The sequence below is a fragment of the Monoraphidium neglectum genome, assembly GCF_000611645.1.
Source record: "Monoraphidium neglectum strain SAG 48.87 unplaced genomic scaffold scaffold02829, whole genome shotgun sequence".
Classification (NCBI taxonomy): domain Eukaryota; kingdom Viridiplantae; phylum Chlorophyta; class Chlorophyceae; order Sphaeropleales; family Selenastraceae; genus Monoraphidium; species Monoraphidium neglectum.
In genome coordinates, this window is record NW_014010799.1 from 7,861 (window position 1) to 8,704 (window position 844).

Below are 844 nucleotides of genomic sequence, written 5' to 3' on the forward strand. Positions count from 1 at the left end.
AAAACCCGCCACACCCGAGTCTACGACGCGGCGGGGCGCGGCGGAGGCCTGCCGCGCCGCGGTCAATCCGCGGTCAACCCGCGGTCAACCTGTGGTCAACGCACCCGTGCGTGGTCGGCGGTGAGGGCCAGCAGGCGCTCCTGCAGGTCGCGCTCCCGCGCCACTGCCGCGTCAGACTGGCTCCTCAGGGCGGACACCTGCGGGGAGGGAGCGAGGGGCAGGTGTGGTTTGTGTGTGTGTGTGTGTGTATATGTGTGTGTATGTGATGTGTGTATGTATGTGTGTGTCTTGAGAAGGAGACAGCTCAGATGCAAATGGCATCTCATATACCTGAGCGGACTCACACTCGAGATCTTCACGCCTCAGAAGACGGCACGGCACCCAAAACTCCACACCTCAGAGCCTTCCGGACAGCCAAGCCAGCAGCCCAGCCAGGGCTGGGCTGTAAGGCCGCCAGCCTGAACATCAACATCCCGGCCCCGCTGGTGCTATGCGCCGCACCGCACAAATTCCCGATCCTCCTATGGCACGCGTGCCATGCTCACGCCCCCAACCCCCCTGCCTTCACGCTGCCCCTCGGGCCCATCGAGCGCAATGTCAAAGGGGTGCGGCTCATAGGGCGCGGGTGCACGCAGTGGGACCGAGGGGTCTGCCGGCGCAACCTGGCGGCTCGGCTTAAGGAGAAGGAGGGGGGGGCTGCGCACCTGAACCTCCAGGTGTGTTGTGCGCGCCGCCGCCAGCTCAGAGGCGAGGGCTGACAGGTCTGGCGCGGGCGGCGCCGCGGAGGAGGGGCCGCCGCTGCCGGGCGGCTCGAGGGGCGGGTCGTGGAGCTGCGGGGTGGGGG

General features: G+C 67.5%; 1 protein-coding gene across 1 annotated transcript in view; it reads right to left on the reverse strand.

The window, feature by feature from the left end:
- MNEG_11615 (hypothetical protein) overlaps nucleotides 1–586 on the reverse strand; it is a gene marked incomplete at both ends in the record, with an annotated part of 1,763 nt that extends 1,177 nt beyond the window's left edge. Inside the window, 2 exons of the mRNA XM_014039914.1 lie at nucleotides 105–197; nucleotides 569–586. Coding sequence (XP_013895368.1) covers nucleotides 105–197; nucleotides 569–586 — 111 coding nt within the window. The remainder of the gene's footprint in view (nucleotides 1–104; nucleotides 198–568) is intronic.
- Between the last annotated feature and the right edge of the window lie 258 nt (nucleotides 587–844).